The 20669-nt window shown below is 43.9% G+C and overlaps 2 protein-coding genes across 2 annotated transcripts; one reads left to right on the top strand and one right to left on the bottom strand.

The window, feature by feature from the left end:
- Nucleotides 1-1623: 1623 nt before the first annotated feature.
- Nucleotides 1624-6930, top strand: ppp2r2ca (protein phosphatase 2, regulatory subunit B, gamma a). Its single transcript, XM_041933439.1, has 9 exons — nucleotides 1624-1756; nucleotides 2329-2426; nucleotides 2570-2753; nucleotides 3309-3421; nucleotides 3633-3810; nucleotides 5273-5437; nucleotides 5567-5736; nucleotides 6221-6312; nucleotides 6633-6930. Exons 1-9 carry the CDS (start codon nucleotides 1693-1695, stop codon nucleotides 6928-6930), a joined length of 1362 nt encoding a protein of 453 aa, XP_041789373.1. The 5' UTR covers nucleotides 1624-1692.
- A 4386-nt stretch (nucleotides 6931-11316) lies between these two features.
- On the bottom strand, nucleotides 11317-20139 carry wfs1a (Wolfram syndrome 1a (wolframin)). The gene is made up of 12 exons (XM_041933984.1): nucleotides 20039-20139; nucleotides 18512-19117; nucleotides 16843-16922; nucleotides 15185-15329; nucleotides 14921-15094; nucleotides 14527-14604; nucleotides 14316-14455; nucleotides 14070-14207; nucleotides 13719-13964; nucleotides 13308-13586; nucleotides 12632-12795; nucleotides 11317-12496 (listed from the first exon to the last, which is right to left on the bottom strand). Exons 2-12 carry the CDS (start codon nucleotides 19110-19112, stop codon nucleotides 11317-11319), a joined length of 3225 nt encoding a protein of 1074 aa, XP_041789918.1. The 5' UTR covers nucleotides 19113-19117; nucleotides 20039-20139.
- Nucleotides 20140-20669: the final 530 nt, after the last annotated feature.

Here is a 20669-nt window from a genome sequence, read left to right on the forward strand (position 1 = left end):
CTTGTTCGCTTCTGTGCGTCTCTTTATAACAAGACATAGGAAGCATTTTTAGTTTCAAACATTGAACATTGGTGATAAATAGCTTTGCTTTAATTGGCCTGTGTAGTACATGTTGTAATAACCAACTGTCAGAAATATCTAAAAAATAAACTTCCGTACATTTTATGCAGTTTATATATATTTTTTAAAAAAGTGCACCAAAACAGCAAATGAATAAAACATACGTCCAGTTTAGTGTCATAATAAAGAAATACCTGCCGGTGTTAGTACAAGAAGGCAGTAATGAGGGTGTAACCTCGTTTAGGGCATGCAGGTTTAAAAGAGTGGAACAATGGTAGCAATAAAAAGCTTCTGACAAGAGATGGTAAATTTTGAGAAGTCATGTGAGGAGGAGGGATAAAGGGATGAAGGCTACATGGTCAGAGCATTTTTTGTTCTGTTGAGGGGGTGTCAGAGCCTCTGATTCCTTTTAAAGCAACTCCATGTTTGTACTTTTCTATTTGAAAACCCCGAATGTTCTGAATTGTACCAGCGTGCAACCTCACACCTCTCGGAGTCTAACTGCTCCCTCTGCTGGCCTCCACCTCCTCTCCCATCTGCAGTGGGTGGGTCCGCGGATGACAGCTGTGCCGCGATTGGCTGCTCCAGGAGGAGGCTGCCATGACACAGTGGATGCTGCACAGAATCAGTTCCACAGCATCAGCAGGCAGTGGACCTCCATCCTCCTCGTTATCCCTCTCTCCTTCTCTTTTTTCTCCTCCTTCGCCTCTCGTCCTCTCACCACCACCCTTGCTCTCTCTTCTTCCGTCTCCCTCCTCCTCTCCCTCCGACAGACAGGCAGGAATAACAGCAGCAGCAGCAGCAGAAGCAGCAGCAGGCGGACTGGTAGGTGTGCTGAGGCCTGTCTCCCTCCTGCAGCACAGGCAAGAAATCGCGGTCTCCTCTGATCTCCGTCAAGGACTATCTGTTTGAGAAGTGTGTGTGTGCGAGAGAGGGAGAGCAGAGATCTGGAAAGTAGGCAGAGAGGACTACCACACCTTGGGACCATTTGGAACCACTGGCGGGGCTTCAAGGGGTGAATGTTGCAGTGGATATTTTCATACTCACATCCTCTTCATCCTGTACTTGCTCTGCGTGCATGCAGAAGGTTTTATATTCTCTGCTTCTTTGCTGGAGCTGTTTGTTTTTCCTCCACTCCACAGCTCTGGGATTTGCTTCAGCGTTGACAAGGCCTTGTGTCTGTGCACACGTGTGTCTTTGCTAATGAGTGTGGTGAATGCCTAACAAAGGTCACACCATTTGGAATGCTGTGTGCATGTATTGTCAGCCTGCCTAATGACAGCCCTCCTCTTTTCTCTCCAAAACTACCTTCATCGCCAGCCTTTCCTATCCTCTTCTCCCTGCCTCACGCCCTCTACCTCACCACTTTCCTCTCCACCTGCATCTTCTCTCTCCTCTCTGTCACTTTTCCTCTCCCTCAAAACCCTCTTTCTCCTCCCTCTCCGTTCCCGTCTCCATCCCTTCTTCACGCCTCTTCTCCTTCCGGCTGGCTGGTTTCCCAGGATGCCTTGTTTCAGGCCGCTCCGCTAGGCCCCAGCAGCATGGGCGGTGCCTGGGCGGGGAGAGAGAGCACGGATTGGACCCTTCCCCTCAGGACGGGCGCGCTGGCGGGTCAGCCTCCCTCAGCTTCAGATGGGCGAGGACGCTGAGAGCCCCAAAATCAACCACACCTTCCTGCGAGACTACGTCACTGAAGGTAGAACAGACGGTGTGTCATCGCCGTCTCTTTGGTGTCAGATAACATGCCGGCATGATTGAGTGCACTCATTTCAGCTTCATGGGTGCATTATCCCTGCGCTGCTGGATATAGGGAATGGATGCTGACATTAATCACTCCATGACTTACTCAATGCTCACTGAGAGACACTGCTTTGTTGGGCCTGGTTTAAATTTTAGATATGATTTTGACATTGTATTCTGCTGTGACAGATAAATGTTTGATTTATGGTTTGGAGACTAAGGAGCAGAAGGCAGCAGAAATAATAATCAGTGATTTTCCCACTGAGAATTTATGCCGGGCCCAGGCTTCATGAGTACCAGTTATTCTGGTTTCATTGAACAGGATACTGTGTATTGATCCAGCATCTTTCAATCCCATGCCCTACTACATTTCTTATTGCCTCTTAATTCTCTGCCCCTCGTTTTCTCTGCGCCTAATTAATTTCCTCTCTATTCTATCACCTCTTTCTCTTTCTCCTTTACCCCTTCTTCCTTTATTCTAACCATTATTCTGATTAATCACCTCATGTTTTCCCGTCTTCCTCCCAGCTGATGTCATCTCTACGGTGGAGTTTAACCAGACGGGGGACCTGCTGGCCACGGGGGATAAAGGTGGCCGAGTGGTCATCTTCCAGAGAGAGACTGAGGTCAGTTTAGCACGTTAAACTTGAAATGATCAACCCGTTCTATACTCAGCATAACCACAAACACTACAGCATTCTGTGCATCGTATATTTGCATGTAAATGCTCATTCAAAGCTGCGTTTTCTTCACCATTTGCCATGGACAGTCTAAAGGGGAGTCAGAGGAGGTGGGGGAGACAGGGGACTCTGGGGAGTACAATGTCTACAGCACGTTCCAGAGCCACGAGCCGGACTTTGACTACCTGAAGAGTCTGGAGATTGAAGAGAAAATCAACAAGATCAGATGGCTGCCACAGCAGAATGCAGCACATTTCCTCCTCTCCACCAATGGTGAGAAACCAACGAGACCAGGAAATCAACCATGACTCCCAACGAGTAGACAGTTTGTACAATGAGATATCAGCCATGAATATGCATGAATTTTGGTTGATATTATAAATGACATCAGCACAGCCTACTTCCAGAACCTATTATGCCAGCCTGGCTTCATCTTCTATTACCTGGGTGGGATAATTTTACATCAAGCTCACTGGGGTCACATTTGTGGGTGCAGTAGAGACACTGACCGGCCAGTGTGGAAGCCACAGAATCTGATCTGTGCTTTAATTATATTCCTGTCATAAACCTGAATTGCCCTGAAATCTGTGAGACAGGGATCATATTTTGAAGAAATGTAGCTCAATTTACATAAACAATACATTTTAAAATACACTAGACAGTTTTTCATCTGGTCTGCCTTAGAAACTGGCCACACAAAGAAGAAATCATTATCAGGGCTCGTCTCCACTCCCCCAAGGCTGCTTCAGTTGTCTGTAGCGTTTATTGTCAGCTTTCTGTGCACTTAATCAGCTTCCTGTGATGTGCAAATCTTTCCGCCTGTCACAGATAAGACCATTAAACTGTGGAAGGTGAGTGAGAGAGACAAGAGACCGGAGGGATACAACCTGAAAGATGAGGAGGGACGGCTCAAGGACATCTCTACCATCACCTCTCTGCAGGTGCGCGCACACATGCACACCTTTATTCTGGTCAGTCAGATGCTGTATGTATCAAGTTGATGTTCGATTGGCAAACCCAGCGTCTGCCTTTTATGCTTTTGCTCCAGCCCTCATATGACCCCTGACTTGTCAGTGTCCTCTAATTCTGTCCTTCATGTCTTCCTTGTTGTCTTTCTATCGCCCCATCTTTCCTTCCCTCACTGCATCCAAGGTGCCGGTGCTGAAACCTACAGATTTGATGGTAGAGGTTCGTCCCAGGCGAGTGTTCTCCAACGGACATACCTACCATGTTAACTCCATCTCGGTCAACAGCGACGGGGAGACCTACCTGTCTGCTGATGACCTCCGCATCAATATGTGGCACCTGGGCATCACGGACCGCAGCTTCAGTATCCTTCCTAACGCCGACTCGTCTTGTTTATGTCTTACACGTATCATTTTGATGCCATGGTGCTCAGAGACATCACCCTCTGCTTCCTATAATAGCTCGCCTCAGATTTTTGTGCGTAACGTAATCTTTTACTGGAGGAGGTGACTCACATTTCACAGGGTATGAAATTCCCAGAACAAAGTAGATCACTGAGGCTATCTTTTTCACTGTTATGAAAGTATTAGTGTGTGTCATCACAACTAACTCTGCAGCAGCAATGTCAACATTATACTTGGATATTTTTAAGGGAAAATCCATTTCCAGAACTAAATAAGGAGAGCGGAAGATTCAATGTGTAGCAGAAACCCCAGGTGCATTCCTACAGATTAAGGGAAAAATAGTGTAATAATACGTCAATAATATTTTGACCTAAAATGAATGCTTATGGCATTGCTTAAAGGCTAATCACATTTGATTTATTGGTTGATTGGAATAAAATAACATAGTTTGCCAATTGGCAGTGAATCTCTGCATTAAAGTGTACTGTCAAAACAAGGGAACACTAAATCCCACGCATGTTAGCTTGCAGGACTCGATCACATGAACTAATAGGGTTGACGTGCACCACATGCAAGTGCACCAAAATGCATCTGCATGCTCTCCAGGGCTCTCAGAAGCAAACTCACGTGGACTACATTGCACGTGCACGTGTCACTCTGCTGCAAAGAATGATCTCGCTTTGAATTGTATTGTGCATAGTTTGTTTTGGTCAGTTTTACCATTCGTCCACTCCTACCGCCACCGTGAACAGCAAAACTATTCGTCTTAAACCGTGCCTAATTAAACTCACACACACACAATTCCACCTCTTGAAATATACATTGCAGCTGAAATATACTTTACATTCCTGCTTATCTGAATTCAGCCTGGATTTATATTTAATGTAAACAGCACACGGCTATGTTTGGATTTATGTGAGTGTGTATCCTGCGCCGGCTGTAGAATGTTGGATGGGGTGCATTTGGTGATTTCCCATTCAAATGGAAGCTGACCTAGAAAATCATAGAGGCATCTATGGAGGAAGAGTTTAAATAATTCACTCAGCAGTACACTTTCTACTGAACCACGCAGGACTACCACAAATAGAACAGGGAGAGGAGCAGAGTGTGCATGCATACTGGGGTAGGGGGGGTTGCTAGTGGTTGGGGAGCATTTTCTGGGTTGTGATTATGGATTGAGGTGCGTGGAGAACATGATGGTGCTAAGAAAAGACACTGAAAACTGAAAAGGATGTCGGGTGAATGTGTTGGCATGCCTCCTCTGCCCTCTTGTGTATGTGCTTCCTGGGTATCCGTACATCATACCAAGTGCATAGTCATCATACTTTTTCTACCCAGGAAAGCCTTTCCACTGTTTGCCACCTCCCGAAGAACGTGGTGCCACCTCTGTGGTGTTGAATCCCTAACAGACCTTCTTCACAGATATTGTGGACATCAAACCAGCCAACATGGAGGATCTGACGGAGGTGATAACAGCAGCAGAGTTCCACCCTCACCACTGCCACTTGTTTGTGTACAGCAGCAGCAAGGGAACCCTTCGACTCTGTGACATGAGAGCCTCCGCACTCTGTGACAAACACACCAAACGTGAGCATGCCGCCGAGATTAGAGGGCTCATTTGCATCCACAACATTTTGCAACAATCGTTCTCACAAAGCAAAATCTGTGATTGTAAATAGTCCAGAAAATACACCTCATCAATTTTTCATTGGTCAGTGTTTGAGGAACCTGAGGATCCAGGCAGCCGCTCCTTCTTCTCAGAGATCATTTCCTCTGTGTCGGACGTGAAGTTCAGCCACAGCGGACGCTACCTGCTGACCAGAGACTACCTCACCGCCAAGGTGTGGGACCTGAACATGGACAAGGGCCCCGTCGAGACATACCAGGTACGGCAGTACATCAGGTTTCTGTGTTCATCTGATAACTGAGTAATGGTTTTCACAATAAAATGTATCAGTTATTCTTTTAATTAATCAACATACACTGGAGGATTTTCTGTTTTTGTGGTATTGTAAATCGAATGTCTTTTGGTTTTTGAACCAAACCAGTTAATTCTGGGACATCAATAAGAGCTCAAAGCTCAAAGAGCTTTGAGCTCTTAAAAATTGTGATGCGAAATTTCTACATGTTGCCGACGTTTTGTAGATGAAATTATGATAATGAATCTAACAATGGGCAACACTTGAAAATACTGATTAGTTGGAGACCTATGTTGTCAGACATGCTGCACGTGTTGCTTAATTTTGGTATTACATGTGGAAAGATTGTATATTACAGTATGTGAGATAAGAGATGAGAATATGAACACATGCAGTTTGTTATAGAAGCTGTGCATGTGGTCAGTCCACTGACTGTCTGCATGTTCCTCAGGTCCATGAATACCTGAGGAGTAAGCTGTGCTCCCTCTATGAAAACGACTGCATCTTTGACAAGTTTGAGTGTGTTTGGAACAGCTCAGACAGGTAAGTGGCAGAGATACTGATGAGAAAAGGAAGGACGGTGTATTTAACTCCTGTTGAAAGCAAAGGAGAGGCCTCGTGTCTGTGTGTTTCTGCTTACAGTGACTCCCTAAACGCTCTGCCTCTGCCGTTATTTGACATTTAAATCAATCCCGGAGACAAGCTTTGCGGACATCAAATCAATCCCTCTGCCTTCAAATTTGTTTTTGTCCCATCCACTTCCTCGCCGTTCCCTGAACCTTGCTTTTCCTCTCTTCATTGCATTCACTTGCCCTTCTCAATATGACGCCTCATTATGTCCTCCTCTCCTCTCCGCTCCTCAGCGTCATCATGACAGGGGCGTACAACAGCTTCTTCCGGATGTTTGACAGGGAGACGGGGCGGGGCGTAACCCTGGAGGCTTGGCGAGAAAGCAGCAAGCCTCGGGCTGTGCTGCGGACGCGGCGAGTGTACACTGGCGGTAAGCGTCGCAGAGGAGATGTGGGCGTTGATAGCCTGGACTTCACCAAGAAAATCCTGCACATGGCTTGGCATCCATCAGAGAATATCATTGCCATAGCAGCCACCAACAACCTGTACATCTTCCAGGATCGTGTCAACCCTGAGACGCAGGCACAGTGACAGAGATATGGACAGTGGCAGACACAGTGCTTTTGTCGATTGTCACAGACTATGACCCAGGTATATTTGGATGTCTTAGAGAGGGCTTGGGGGGTGGACGGCCTGTGTGAGAAGATTAAGTCAAGACCAAGCTGTTTCACAACACGCTGAAAGATTGGCTTCATGATAAAATGAGAAGACTGTTAATTTATTTGATCCCCAAGGAAGGTGTACAATCATTTTTGTTCAACACTTTGATGAACTGACATCTCCAGCACCTATCAGGACATGTTTTTGGTCCCACTACTCCCACTTTTTGAAGATGTTTGCATAACTGTCCCACTGTAGGGGCAGTAAAAGAGGTGCGGGGACACCTCTCCATCTGCAGTGACCACATGATGTTGCACTCCTCATGGATGTGCTCTGGTTTGACACAAAATATGGAAGATGCATGTTGGGTAGCAACAGAGAAGGAATGATGCTACAAAAACACAAAGGTCTTGATTAGATTGCAGATTCCCAGTGACTTTGCCAGACAGCGCTAAATCTAAGCATTTTCAGTTCAGTGTTGAGGAACATTAGGAGCGTTGTTATTGTACATTTCTTCACAACAGCATCCTTTTTCCTCTATTGGGTGACAACAGCAGCTGAACCCTCCTTTCGAGCAGTGCTCTTGGAGATTGCACGCATAAATGACCCATACTCTTTGCCCATTCACTTTGCAATAACAGCACTAAGAAAACCACAGTGCAGCAGTATTCCTGCTTTAAAACATGAGCTCTTCTTCTACAGGTACACACTCTTTTTACTGTTGGCTGTAAATAGTCTGTGTTCTTTTCTTTTTTTGAAAAGTGGTACTAATTATGATTCCAGAGAGCTAAAGGATGAGTTTTGTCTCGTACACTGCAGATGAACCTGGGACCTCGTGTATAGAAAAGTTGCAGAATCACACTATTCCAGTTAAAGATGTGGGGGCTTTTGCTTGCAGCAGTGCATAGAAAGATATAGCTGGCTGTGAAGAGAGAGGGGTGAGTTGTGCACAAACCAACACTTACTGTTTCGTTATGTAGATTAGGTATTGGGCTTTGATTGCTGTATTAAGGCCATTTTCTTGTCTAAAGTCTATATATCTATGTGGCACATTACTGAAAATGAGGGCGATGGTGTGTTCATGCTGAGCTCCCTCACATATGCTCAAATTGAGGCCGATTGGCGTTTGAATCAAAAAGAAGACAAAAGCTTAATTTATTTTAAGTGTTATGCTAATTTAAGATGAGCAGTGTTCATTTTATAACGCATAAGCACAGTTTGGGGAAGTATCTTACAATCAAGAAAAAGATGGAAACCAAGCACATTGCTCAGAAGCGAGGCCTGTGATTCAGCCAGTCAAAGGTTCGGTGAGTACGTGTGTGTCCAGTGTATTTGAAGGTCAGAGGTTATCATCAGTGCAATAGCTCATTGTGTACATTGCTGAAACGTCTTTAACATTAAAACGACAACGTCGTGTGAGTTTATCATATCACAGGTTCTAAATGTCATTATACCGTATACCTCACAGCGCCACATGCTACTCTGGGGTGCGACCCTGAAGGCCCAGGATGTACAGCAGTCAGGTGATGTCTGTGTTGGACTGAATTATGTGACTTGGTCAAGATTTGATTGTTTACAGTGAAGTGCTTTGTTTTCAAGTGACCTTGGCGCTGATGGGAGTTATTGTCGTCCGGATTAAGGTTGTCAAAAGTAACGATACTTTTTTTGATACCACTTGTTTGAAAATCTCTGTCGATTCTATATTTAACACTATCAAAAGTACCCAAGCTATAAAAAGAACTGATCAAATTTCAACCCAAGGCTGCACAGATGAAACAATGGGGAATACAATCAACTGGCCCTCAACCATTGCTATAAACATTATTACAAATGTGTTGGTATGTATTCAGTGAGTTTTTCTATACCAGCTCTGTGTGCAGTTTTTTAATAAAAAAGAAAAACACCAAAAAAAATTTTTGTATGTGCCTAGGACTTGCTTTCTTTTTGCTGTGGTATCGAAAGAGGTATCGAGTATTGTTTTGTTGTACTAGTATTGTATTTAAATTCTGGTATCAACAATAATGTAAAGTTGGAGACAACGTTAGTCCGGATGCGTGCTGTAGGAGGTGGAGTAATAGAGTCAGTGCAAAGTCCCTCAACAACAGCTTCTCTGTGTAAACCTTAAACCACAAGGAAAGAAGAATATTGTTAATACAGTATATACTGTATGTTCCACTCTCCTCACTTTTCACCTCCTTTTGGTTTCAAAATCACTTCTGTTGCAGCCTGTGTGCTACTTCTATGTTTTGGTCTTGACTGTCCGCCATTGTTGAATGCAGACAGGATCTTGCACTGATTGGTTTAACAAAGCGTACAAAACACAGCAAAATCCACAATAATGACAACCCACAAGAAAATGGTTTACATAGTGACAGGCCACCCAAAGCATTATGTAAGTCCCAGGGCTCAGTCCTCCGACAGCGAGCTGTAGTTTAGAGCCGGCCGGGTGTAATCGCATCATAACCACCACCACATACACCCAGTGAGAGGATTCGTGTCCAGGAGCACAGCAGCAGCAGCATGTTGCCATTACTCAATGCTACTAGCGTGTATATCTATCATACTGAAAAAAAAGAAGACAAATCTAACAATAGAAAAAACATAACTCAAATGAGGTGAATGAAAGGAATGTGCATTAATAAAATAATGTGAAATCAGACAAATGTGTCGTGTGTGCCTGTGTTGAATAGGACGCCATTTTTACTCATCGCTTCAACACTTTCAGACTACAAATCTGAATAAAAACATTCAGGAGGGGTTCTGTTTGAAAGACAGGCTCTTTAATGGTCATTGCACTCTCCCATAAACTCATAACTAAATATAGAAGGCACTCAAATTCACAGTACATTCACAGGTATGCAGAGGTTACTGATTAATAGTGTTCATGTATATGTCCCTCCCGTACTGCTGTAAAATGTCGGGGTCACTGTCCTGAGAAAAACATGTATCTCAAAGAAAACGGCCCTTTTTTCATCTTTGAGACTGTATTTTTCAGTAATTTTTCAGGATTTTAAAAATTGCTTTTTAAATTGTTTATCTTCCGTAAGAAGCAGGAGAACTTTCTCAACCCATAAAGAAACACTCAATACAGTTTATCTTAAAAAATCACCATAATGGGGAGATAAATGGTTTCACCGGAAAGTGACAAATAGCAAAATTAAAAGCTGACATTTATTTTGTCATTACAAATTACAAACATTCAGGCACTCTGTGCTGTGAAGCAACACAAATCATTTCAAATATTCCCACTACTGAGGCTCTATTTCTACGGAATGAACACTGTTCAATGTTTTGTTTTGTTTGTCTATGGTCAGGGATTCCACCGAGAAGAACACCAGGATTTTGGATATTTGTTTCCCAGAGGAACAAAAAAAAAAAAAGTCACATTTAGAAGTCATCCCTGCCAGAAAATAAAATGAAATGGCTGCATTGTTTGGCTAACCATCATAAATACTGTCATAAGATCCATCATTGGCTGTGACATCTTTGGCATTTTATTGTGTGAGTGCGTAATACAAACCATGAACCTGAGACTACAGCTGCATTCTTTGACAAGTTTGTGGACTTAATATAAACTCACTGCCTCACTGCAAACATAAAAAAAAAACCCAAAAACGGAAAAAATGGCTTTTCAAATGCCATTTTATGTGCATTGTAGCTCCAGGCACAGTAAAATCTGATCATTAAAAATAAGAATTAAGACCAGACTTTTTCTCTTTTAAGACCACAAAGCCAGAAAATGTTGGCTAATAGAGCTAGAAATATATATTCTGCTACACACCCTTTGTAATGAACACCTATAAATCAATAAAAAGGGAAATGCACATTTAAAAATGCACTCAAGTGGACACACAAAAGTACACACATACAGTGCATGCTACCATATTCCTTTATACATCTAAGAAATTCCTTAATACAAAGTCAACAGCAACGTTGCTCTATCAAAGATAAAGTTTATGGTATCATATTTTATTTGCTAAATGTTCTGTGTCTCAGACATGGTCAGCACCCAACATTAGCTTCCCTGCATATAATCTGGAACCATCAAATTATGGGTGTTTGTCCAGTTCTTTACAACGAATTGAAAATTGGCTTAAGGGCATTTAAAAATCAAAGTGATGGTGTAAACTCATGCGCCCGCAGGAAGTATTACATGGATGAAATCCTTTCCTAGATGCCATCGCCTAAACAAGAGGTGTAGATACATGTTAGATCAAACTGTAAACAATACTGTAAGTCGCATAAGTAACCAGACAGCATGGCTCCCTGCAGAGATTCAAGTGAGTCGTTATTACTTCAGCTTCACTGTCTCTCTTCTCAGGCAGTGATTTTTGCCGACAGGAAGGGCGAAAAGAAAAAATCAAATGCGAACTTCAGGGCTCTCATTGTGGTGCGTCTCCAGTCTCTCTCTATCTTCACCTGCCGGCCTCCGCTCAGAAGTGAAGAAACGCAGTCCAGACAGTGGATGGCTTTCAACTCGAAGGCTGGAGCTCTGGCTCCTAGACGGCCCTCCAGCTTGGTGCTGAACTCCACCATGTTGCCAGGATTCAGGTTCAGGAGAACTTGTCTGAACTCATGGCTGGCCATTAAGATTATATCCCTGGCTGGGTCCTCCACATCCCGGATCATCCCTACCGTCACCTCAAAGCGGTAGCTGTCAAAGCGCTTGATGTGGCAGGTGTTTTTCGCCAGAGCCTTGATCTGACACAGCTCTTCCTCTTCTTGCATTTGGAGCAGTATGGGTACTGAAGCGGTAGCTGATGCAGAACCAGCTGCCAGACTGGCAGCTGTCAGGTTTGCCATGGTCATGTTCTTTGCCTCACATTTGGGATACCTCTCTCCATACAGGCAGCGCAGCCAGTCTCCCATGAACACTGGCAACATGTTGATGACTGACTGTGCCCCGTTCTCTGTCTCTGCCACACGGACATGCTTGAAACGCCCAGTCCAGGTGACTCTGTGTCCGTGCAGGTGGCTGCAGAAGATCTGCGTCTGGGCCATGCCTTTAGTTTCCCAGGCAGGTGGGCCGCACGCATGGCTATACTGGCTCCAAGTCAGGGTGGAATTGTACACCTTCTGTCCCTCTGCATGGTACACGTAGATAGAGAACAACAGGATCACCATGGAAATGCAGAGTAAGATAAGTTTGACCGGGCCGCGGTGGGTCAGTGAGCGGGCAACATCCAGAATAGACATGCTGAACCGTGTCCACAGCCGCAGGGTGACCGGGATTGCACAAACGACCAGAGTCACAATCATCTTTGTCAGTTCCAGCTCGAGGAACCACTTGAAGAGCTGGATGAGGAGCATGGCGGCAAGGCCAAAAGCCAGGACAGGCAGGGCAAACAGGAAGAGAAAGTAGGCCACACAGGTGCGGATTAGACCCACAGCGGAGGAGCTCTGGAGGAGCACCACCGAGAACTCACACCACATGAAGCACACAAGGTATGGAACCAGGAAGCAGTAAGTCCCCCTGAAACCACGCATCCTGGCCATGCTAGAGGTGAAAACAGACAGACAGAAGATAAGAATTTAATTTTAAACTTCCTGAGGTGCATTTTAAAGTCTGCTGACACAATCGAGTGTGTGAACTTCAACAAACACATCCAACAGCCCAAATGCTGCTCCTCACCTGAAGAACAGATAGAACAGGTACACATACAACAGGCAGGGGAGACTGAGCTTCAGCACCACTGACTCCCCTAGTGGCAGTGTGGCGAAGGTGCGTCCCAGTAAGCGAAGCAATGTCATGTTCTCTGGCAGGAAGTGGGTCAGGCAGCACAGAGATGATGCTACCTGGATTAAAAAAAATAGTGCATAGGCCTACTTCAGCGGTTCTCAAACTTTTTCCCTCAGAAGCTGGAAACAGTTCGCACCCCACAAATCTAATCAATCATTAACAATGACAGGGAAGACAGGGATCCAAGGTTGTTAGTGAAACAGTGGCTGTAAAGGTTACAAAGAACTGTTTTATTTCAAGTCAAAGTCACTCAACAACACTAAAATGACCAAATTTCTGCATGTTTTAACTCATGAAATACAAATTGTGAAGTACATTTAAAATTCTTGTCCAAGCTTTTAGCAAGTCTGAAGCTTTCAGACTGATATTTTATTTTCCACAGTTATTGATGTTTGCTAGAAATGAAAAGTTAGAAAATCCATCTACAAACTTACTTTATTACTATATGTAAGACTGTAGTTATAATTGCAAATATACTGATTGATTTGCAGTTAATAGGCCACAACATGCAAAACTGATTCTGATCAGTTAATCACATATTTAATGCCAGCGTTGTGTGCCCCCTGACCTCTATGACCATTGCTCTGCGTGCATACGTCGCAGCAGTAGGACTGAGGCTTTTGTAGCTGACGGCCGTGAAGAAGATGGCCACAGTGGAGAGTTCGGAACAGGGGATCCAGCCCTTGTCGGCTACAGGGAAAGAGAAAATGACGAAGAACACGGACAGGATAAAATAGAGGTATGGTTCTAGGTTGTTCCAGCCAAAGTTGGTCTCTGCCTGCTCCACATCCAGGCCAGGTTCGAAACGTGTCAGCAGAGATGTCAGGGCCCTGAAGTTCTCCCAAGTCTGCGAAGAAAAAGAGAAAGAAAGATGTGAGGTTAAAGGAGGAAAGACATCGCTGAGAGTTGAAAATAAGATGGATTTTCTTCAGATCTTTGAAAAGCAACAGAGATTTTCAGAATCGCTAACTACACTCACCTTGCTGCTCTGCAAGACACGTAGCGTGCAGATGATCATGGAGACGAAGGAGAGGTAGAAGACGAGCAACGGGATGACAAAAGCGAACAGGTCAACGGTCAGGTTGCTGACGATGAAGAAGAAAATGAGCGCGTTGACGTGCTGCGTGGGGATGATTGTGCTCAGCCACTGGACCCCGGCCCGCGACGCCCAGTCCACCAGGTGCTCTTTCATTTCAACAATGGCATGCAGCGGGTACTGCAGCATCTGACGCGAGGAGAGGCAATGATTTGACAAGAGTTTAATGACTGATATTTAATGAAGGATATGTAAAGCAACAGAATATGGTAATAATAGATACAATCAAGATACCATTAAGCGTGATTTCATGTCCATGGCTGTCTTCATGGCGCCCGTTTGCTTGGAGTCTAGCATCATCCCACTCCGACCAAAACTCCACGAACTTCTGTGGGCCTTCTTGTATCCTGACGGAACAAGCTCAGCCTTGTGCTTCAACACAAATACACAATAGTCTGAATAGTTAAAATTCAAAATAACATGACATCTGTGTCCTTATATAAATGGATTATCTCTATTTTTGTTGTTTGTGTCTTTTACCTCTTTAGCACTGTCATGAGGCCTAGGGCTTTCCGTCTTGGCCGCAGCCTGGCTGCCACTTTGGGGAGCAGAGGGGACAATACCTTGTGCATACTTTTTAGTCATCTCAACAAAGTCATCCAGGTCCACCAACTGTGTGGCTGAGAGGACACAGAGCAGGCAGTTATATAAGGCGACACATCAAATTCTCTGTCTCTGTCTGGATACTTACACTCATTGCTGACCATGCTCTCCAACACTTTCTGGGTCTGGCCTGAAGTTGGGCCAGGAATCCTGCTCGCAGTGCCACCTATTGGCGAGGAATGATCACAGCATTGTGAGTGAGTTACAGACATTTCCCCGGAGGCCTGCATGTAATGTGATATTCTTCACCGTGACAGCTGCAAATACTGAAATCACAAAGGGGGAATATATGATATATTTAACAGCAATGGCAGCTATCACGTAACTACATGCTACAGCATCCTGTGCACTCTGCAGTACATCAGGCAAGATTGTTGTCACAATTCAGAAAAGTACTTGATATAGTGTGGACGGTGCCTCTATCCTCATGTGTGTGATTGTATGTGTGTGTGTGTGTGTGTATGTGTGTGCGCGCACCCTACCCTGCACTGCATTGACCTGGCTGACATTTTCCAGCATCTCAGCCACGGCCACCTTCTTCTTCCTGTCCGGGTTGAGTTTCCAGTACATCATCATGGCTGCTTTACGCACTGCCAGCTCAAACTTACTCTCTGTCGACAGCTTGCGCACATCGGGCTCATTCTCTGGAGTGATCCCTGAGGACGACAGACACGCCAACGGTCAGGGAACTACAATCACAAATACACAAACTCGCAGAGGCATGCATTGAATTCAGTAAAGTGAACCTTTTCTCTGGATCCAGCAGCGCTGCAGCAGTCTCGCTGCACCTTTTCTCCCCTGTTTGGCGGCTTTAATCAGCCAGTTAACAGCCAGACCATTATTTAGGTCTGTGTCCTTCTCTTCAGCAAGAATCAAGTAGTGCTGACCCAGCTGAAACACAGAAGACAGGATATGAATTTAACTTGTGTGGCCATTGTACTACTAACTACTAAAAAGTTCACCTTAAAGCTTAATGTACTGTATTGTATGCGTGGAATTTAAAATCCATCACAATACTACATTATTATTACGTTAGAGTTGATTTACTTGTTTAGCTTATTACTTCATAAACAGTGTTATTTAATGGAATTATATTGATCAGTAAGACCTAGGATTATTTGTTACACTAAGTCATTTATGTGTGTGTGTGTGTGTGTGTGTGTGTGTGTGTGTGTGTGTGTGTCTATATGTGCTTATATCTATGACTGCTTAAATGTATCAGTGCTTTTGTGTAACATTATAAACGTAATACCGGTATTGTTTATACTCAGACAGACAAAACAAAGGTAAAAGCAGGCTACCAAGAAGATAGTGAGCAGAGCACGAGATGTGGCTCATCATCAAATAAATAAATACATTTGTTACAGTCATTTATTTAAACAACACAAAGCATTGAAAAATTTAAATTAAACAGGAGCCTGTATTTGCAGAACCAGTGTCCCCATTAGTTTGGATAATCCTCAAGGCTGGCTGGTTTTAAAGGGACTATTTCTTTGGGAGAAAATATAGTCAAATATAGTAAAGAATCCACAGATGCCAGATGACTACACAGCCCATAATTCCCTGTCCCTGTGGCCATTACTGTCTCCATCATGGCTAATTATCAGGGGTGGCAGAGGCCGCAGTGGCATATCAAGTGGCTGTTTTCTAATCTTAACTTTCATTTCATAACTCCCCTCTCTCACAGTTATCATCAAATGTGTCTATTTGTAGGAGGATGAGATGTGTCTTCACTTGTGGCTCAGCATTAATATATTCCTGTCTGTGTTACATACATAGAATCTCATAATCTGCTTTATAAGCATGCATTTTAAATTCACAGTGTTGTTAAAACATCTGAATAATACGACTAATTATGTAAATAAAAGCAACTACACTTACACAGAAACAATAAACACTGATTCACTCTGACCCACTCCTCGCAGCATGTATGTCCAACCACTGTACTGACGTGGTCACATATATTGAGCTGTTCACTTACATGGAACCCTGTGGTTATTTAGGTGTCTCGTATGTGCAAATGCATGACATATAGCATGTGAAAGTTCAGGTCACACAACCAGCCACTTGGGAATTTAATCTTTCAGTGCTGGAGAGTCTTAAATGCAAAGCCTGGGCTCATCTTCCACCTCTGACTCCTCTTTTTTACATTTGATCTTGTCGGTAGAGAAGGAGGAGTAAAGAAAAGGTGAATGTTTCATTAGTATTTGTACAAATTCAGTGCGGTGCTGTAATAGTGCTCATAATGATTTGTATGTGTGACAATATTTTGGAGTATCATATTGAAAGCCTGGGTTCATCTTCCAACCGGCCAAAAATAAACACATGCTCACAAGCAGACAGAGTCAAGCAGCAGGACTGAAAACAATGCCAAGTCCGCCTGCATGCATGTGCTTTCACTCACCCGGGTCTGAGCTCTGGCATCACCGGCTTCGGCCCTCTCTTTCATCTGCTCCACGGACAGATCCTCCTCTGGTTCTTCATCTGGAGGTGGAGGAGGAGGAGGAGATGTCTTAAACATACACAACTCCATCTCAATCACTCGAAAACAGCTTTTTGAATTGATGGATTGCATAATGCCCTCGTTTCCACACTTGCATAGTGGTAGAACTGTGCTGATTATTACACACACTGTGTTCACAGCCAGCAATGAACAAATCCCATCTGACATATATCGTGTAACATGAGAATAACAAGGAGTCAGAGGTGGAGTAGACGTGAGAGAGTGTGGATTTTAAACACGTCTGTGTATCTGTCTGTGTATGCAGATATCCTGTGACAAGACCCCAGAGCTCCATCAACACTGTGCACAGCTCCTATGTCACACCAATACTTTCATGACTGTTACTGTCTTCCCAGTGTCCTTCAAGCAATGGAGTTCAGCCTCTTCCCTTTTAGGCATATTTCAAATGTCAGATCTTTTATACACAGACAAATCCTCTTACTGGTGCAGCCAGCTCACTAGTTTCACTTGCAGCAGCTCTAAAATACAAAAAATGCGAAAATCAAAATTGGTAATTAATAATATCAGTTTCTCTGACGAATTTATGGAAAATAAATGTGGAAGGATTTTTGGAAAGAGAAAGTTACATATACTGCTGACAAAAGATTAGTATGTAGCAACAGCATGTTCAGATTCAGATACGCTCTAACTGCAATTTCCCAGCTTGGGATAAATAAAGTATATCTATCTATCTATCCATCTATCTAAGGGACAGTAGCGCTTACGCTAAATGCTAACATCATCATGCTAACATGCCCACAAAGACAATGCTAACATGCTGGTTATTATCACTAAAAGCACAGCATGGCTAAGACTGATGGGAATGTCATCAGTTTTGCAGGTGTTTTGTCACAAACCAAAGTGCCAGACAAATAAACATTTTGACCAGATGGTGGCGCTAGATGAAACATCACATAGAGATTAGAGTTCACCCTCAAGGGACCACGAATGTCAAAATTTCATGGCAATCGTCAAGTAGTTGAGATAGTGACCATCTCTACAGCCTTGCTGCTGGCCTGACTAAAATAGTTCACTAAGGCACATGTGTTGCACGCATGGCAGAAAGGAAGGCAAGCCGCTGCAAAACTATTTGTCTGCATGTTCTCTACTCGTAACCTGTCAGTCACACAGTAAAGGAGCTGTGGTAACGTATGCTCTTCTTCTCTGTGGAAGTTCTTGAGCAATAGTGGTCTAACAGATAGGGATTCAAATGCTGAATGGTTGAATTTAATTGAACCACTGGATAGAGAAACTGCCTTTATTTTATCTAACTGTTTTTAATTAGTAACTAATTATTAAACTCTATTTTTGTGTGATGCCTGTTATTGCAGAGACGCAGCCAAAGATGCTTCACAAAACTGGATTATAGAAAAAAATGAAGTGAGTAATTCTCCAGTCTGGCTATGAGACATGTTTATCCAAGTGCAGGGTTGCTCTGCACGACGGAAAGACATTCAAGACATTCCAAAACATGCTACAAGGCTTACCACCTCGACACAGCAATGGGTCTGTGGTCAGAGACTTGACTTCTGTGTAATTAAACCCCAACTCAAAATAAAGGCATTCTTACCATCCTCTTCATCATTGGCATCCTCCTCGGCTTTCCTAAGTCTTTCCTGTATTATCACCCGCTTGGCCATGGAGGCGAAGGTGCGTTTCATGGGGGAGGTGGGAGAGGCTGCAGGATTCATTGTGGAGGACGAAGCAGGGGAATCTGCTGGAGTGTTACAGAGCGAGCTAGCTGACGTAGAGGGTGCAGATGAGAGCTTGGAAAGGGATGAAATTTTGGGGATTGGAGTGGTGGAGCAGTTAGGAGAAGTAACAAGTGGTGCTTTGGTTGAAGCCGGAGAGGAAGGTTTAGTGGAAACAGCTTTAGGTGTGGGTTTAGAGGACACAGCAGAAGACTTTGACCCCTCTAAAGGAGGCAGGGAATCCTTCGGTTTCGAGATGGCGTGAGCGGATGGGGGAGAGGAGTAAGATGATTTCCTGGGCTCTGTAGTGTTTTCTGTGGAGGATGGAGATTTGGCAGGGTGAAAGGGGGCAGCAGAGAGGTTATTGGAGACGAGTGAAGGAGGAATCTGTATGGGGGAGGGAGGAGGGGCTTCATCCAGGACAGGGCATGACCCCTGGGTGTTGACAGCAGTTTGGGTTGATGGGAAATCTTTCTCCATATTACCTGGAATAAAAAGGGTGTGAGTAATTCATCATGTAACTAATGACAACCATACGCTGCAGCAAAATAATGAAGGTCATTTCTAACAGTGGCTCATCAGTGAAGACACAGCTGGGCGGCGGGTCCGTCAGAACTCTCTCACAGAGAAACTGGAGGACCCTTTCCTCTGGATATTTTACACCTAAAATAAGACACCTTCTCTTTGAAAGGAGAAAGATCTTGACAGGCAAGCATACATCAGTGAAACCCTGCTCTACTTAAAGTCAGCATCATGAATGAGGATGCAGGGGTTTAGAAGGAATATCTGTTGCAGTTATAATGCAATTAAAAAAAACAAAGAGGTAAATGAAAGCAGAAACATTCTGCTGACCTAATACCAGTGGTGGAATGTAACTAAGTATATTTACTCAAGTACGGCAATAGAGTACAAGTTTGAGGTACTTTACTTGAGTATTTCCATTTTCCGCTACTTATGCTATACTTCTACTCACATTTCAGAGACTCTTCCCTCCCTTGCATTTATCTGACAGCTGGTTTCAGGTTAAATGCTGCTTACATAAATGCGTCCACAATAATATTCTGATAATATTCAGTGTGCAAACATTTTGCAGTACTTTAATTATCTTTTGATACTTTAAGGAAGATTTTGACTGCAGGACTTTTACTTGAAATGGAGTGTTTTCACACTTGAGTAAAATATCTCACTGCTGCTTAAAGTTTCAACTATAAAAGGGAAATATAGAGGGGTAACATTCAGTCAGTTTACATTAGGATAACTTTAATTATTCCGCGTCATAGCCTCTAATCTGAACTGCCTGGAATTTGCTTCGTCCTGCATACGCGGACGCTTCATGTCAGCTCAACTCTCAACGCTAAACATGCGCCAAGCCAACACTGAGTCAAACCAAAATAAAGACGCCTTACTTGGTTACTTGGTGGCTAAATGAGCCGATCTCTTCTGCGGTGAAAAAAGAAAACAAATTGTCCTCGTGGATTTAAAAGCTGTGCGCGTTGTCCATTCTGAGTTCCGCGCGCTCCACACGGCTCCGCGAAACCAGAGACGCGGCCCGTCTGTGGTGAAACTCTCGTGTGTCTGCTTCACAACAACACCGCAACTTCAAGGCCCGCCCTCTTGAAATAGACCCGCCCCTAACAGGCAGAAAGACATGCCAATCAAACGTGCAACCTATCCGATTGGTTATGAGTTTACTCAGCTCTTTCGGCTCAATCGCTAGTGTCTCTCTTTGGATTCAAAAATAACCTCGAATGATATGATAAGCGCTTTTAAATAGCGGCTGGTTGAGGTCCAATGACGCTGCATGTGTCGTTCTTTTGCCGAATTGTGGCACAGTTAAAGTAGATTATTGGGTTCCAGGTTAAAAGCTACAGGCCTGCTCTTAATCGAGTCTGACTCTCTCCCATATGGCACCAGCAGGCAATAACCCCGACCAGCGCAATGTGGGGGAAGGAAATAACAAGGATCCCTGCTGGGCGACGTTAAGAAGTGATAAGCCACTATGAGTACATGTGATTGGTTCATGCGTAATGGATCATC

Source organism: Chelmon rostratus, chromosome 3 (assembly GCF_017976325.1).
Source record: "Chelmon rostratus isolate fCheRos1 chromosome 3, fCheRos1.pri, whole genome shotgun sequence".
Classification (NCBI taxonomy): domain Eukaryota; kingdom Metazoa; phylum Chordata; class Actinopteri; order Chaetodontiformes; family Chaetodontidae; genus Chelmon; species Chelmon rostratus.

Coding starts and splice junctions, on each gene's coding strand:
- ppp2r2ca (XM_041933439.1), top strand. CDS start 1,693: ATGGGCGAGGACGCTGAGAGCCCCAAAATCAACCACACCTTCCTGCGA. Junction 3,422..3,632: donor CTACCATCACCTCTCTGCAG/GTGCGCGCACAC, acceptor ACTGCATCCAAG/GTGCCGGTGCTGAAACCTAC. Junction 5,737..6,220: donor GCCCCGTCGAGACATACCAG/GTACGGCAGTAC, acceptor CATGTTCCTCAG/GTCCATGAATACCTGAGGAG.
- wfs1a (XM_041933984.1), bottom strand. CDS start 19,112: ATGGAGAAAGATTTCCCATCAACCCAAACTGCTGTCAACACCCAGGGG. Junction 16,923..18,511: donor TGCCAATGATGAAGAGGATG/GTAAGAATGCCT, acceptor CTCCACCTCCAG/ATGAAGAACCAGAGGAGGAT. Junction 12,796..13,307: donor GCAGAGCAATGGTCATAGAG/GTCAGGGGGCAC, acceptor TTTTTAATCCAG/GTAGCATCATCTCTGTGCTG.